This window comes from Pygoscelis adeliae, unplaced genomic scaffold (genome assembly GCF_000699105.1).
Source record: "Pygoscelis adeliae isolate BGI_AS28 unplaced genomic scaffold, ASM69910v1 Scaffold37, whole genome shotgun sequence".
NCBI lineage: Eukaryota > Metazoa > Chordata > Aves > Sphenisciformes > Spheniscidae > Pygoscelis > Pygoscelis adeliae.
The window spans coordinates 5579144-5581285 of NW_008825308.1; the positions used below are offsets into that span (position 1 = coordinate 5579144).

Sequence of the window (2142 nt, forward strand, 5' to 3'; positions counted from 1 at the left end):
CAGGCCATGAAATAGGGGGAAGAAAGGAAATGGGAGAAAAAAAGAGAAGAAAAGGGAGCAGAAAAGAGGAGAAGAAAAAAAGGGAACAGAAAAGGGAGAAGAAAAGTAGATGTAAAAGAAAGGAAGGAGAGGGAGAGGAGAGGAGAGGAGAGGAGAGGAGAGGAGAGGAGATCTGTGATCTCTAACACCTGTGACAGCACAGGGGATGTGTCACAATAGGGTTGTCACCGGGGGCACCAGCAGGCAGGGCTGCTGCAGTGTAGCCTGGGTCAGCAATGAGTGTGAGTGCGCACACGGTGGGGAAGCTGAGCTGGACAAGGACCAGGGCAGAAACACCAGCTCCTGGGGGGGCTTCTCACCCTGGAGTGAGGGTCCAGCTGCTCAGGGGAGCACCTTGGACAGGGCACAGTACCACCCAGTTCCCTCGCCCCCTCTCCTACCTGCACCCAGGTCCCTGCAGCTCTCCCCACTGCCAGCTCCCTCCTGCCTAGACCTATTGAGACCCCTTTTCTTCCATCTCCTGCAGGCCATGGCTGTCATTGTCTTCCTCACCCTAGCTCTGCTGGGCATTGTCCAGAACCCACTGTAGTTGGGTGACGAGCTGGATGTGGCCACACACAGGTTCATGCAGCAGCATGCAGAGCAGCTGAGCTGGAAGATGACTCAGCTGCTGCAGGATATAGAGCAGACCCAGCAGCAGAATGGGGTGGCTAGAGAAGTCCTGCTCCTTGCTTCCTTGCAGCAATGGTGGTTCTGGGCCTCTGCTCTTGGGACAGGAGCCCTGGTCCTGCTCCTGTGGCTCTGCTGGAGTACCAGAAAAAGGAGCTGTAAGCCAAAAAGTAGCTGCAAGCAGGGCAACCCTGGAAGTCAAGAGGACGAGGAAGAGGAAGAGGTAGAAGAAGACAACGACTCGGTGACACATGTAATCTGGGCAAATTTTTGGCCGATCGCATCCAGTGACCAGTGCCATATATGGCTGACACGTGCAAGTTGGTGGAGGATCTGGTAGATGAGCTTCTTAGTGCCTGCCAAAGATTTTCCAGGAGTAACTTCAAGCCACGGGCACAGCCAGCCATTGGGATGGGCTGTGTCTATGAAGGTTGGAGTGCCTGGGAGGACAATGTCCTCTACCGCCTGCTCATGCTCCTGAAGCCTCCCCCTGGGCATGCCTCCCACTTGGAGCTGGACACTGCAGAGGAGATGCTGACCAACAACACCTGCCTCCATTTGCAGCTACAGTGCATTTGCATGAGGGAGCAGTTGGTGGAGGACATACTATGCTTCCTCCACCACCATGAGGATGAGCTGAAAAGTCAAGACCCCAGCCTCCTCAACACCCTTTGTACCAATTCTTTGTTAAACATCAAGAAAACTGGCTGCTGGTTCCAGATGTTGGTGAAAGACACCTGGAAGGTTATGCCTCAGTCACACCATTGCCAGCTGACAGCGCTGCCTACTACACGCTCCTTGCAAGCTCAGGCTAATGAACACCTCCCAGGAAACCCTGACCATTGAGATGATTTTTGGGGTGCAACTAGATGACTCAGACTCCTTCCTGAGCCTTGAGTAGGCAGAGGCCAGCTTTACCACCAGCATGGCGTGGCAGGAGATCTGTAATGCGGCTGAGATGCAGTTCATCACGTATGGTCAGCACAACATCTTCCATCCCTGAAGTGAGAACTTTCTATAACAGAAATGAATATATGAAAACCTAAAAAGCAAATCATGTGCATAGTACCTGAAATTAAAAATAAGAAAATAAAATTATCCTATTTAAAAAAAAAACAAAAACGACTTCAGTTATTCAGTTTCTAAAAAGAAACTTACCTTGTATTTCCACTTTAATACATTAATTAAATCTAATAATTAATTAAATATTTTTAATTAATTTTCCTATTAATATATACTTTGAGTAAATCTGTATGCCAGTTTCCTGTAAATATTCAGTTTCCTGTAAATATTCTAAGTCTCTGGGGAATTTCTTTAGAATAAATTGACTCTACTATGAATGTTGACACAATCTTAACTTTAGACTTTCATATTTTATGTGAGGCAAAGGTATCACTGAAGAAAAAACTTTTAATTATCTATTAAGTTTGTGTAATATTAGGTAGTAGAAGCTTTCTTAGTTAAGCTGTCTTC

At 47.6% G+C, this 2142-nt stretch overlaps 1 protein-coding gene across 1 annotated transcript; it reads left to right on the top strand.

Moving 5' to 3' along the window:
• Positions 1 to 529: 529 nt before the first annotated feature.
• Positions 530 to 1515, top strand: LOC103922149 (inositol 1,4,5-trisphosphate receptor-interacting protein-like 1). Its single transcript, XM_009330237.1, is given in 2 exon segments — positions 530 to 922; positions 991 to 1515. Coding segments are annotated over 2 exon segments (918 nt in total).
• Positions 1516 to 2142: the final 627 nt, after the last annotated feature.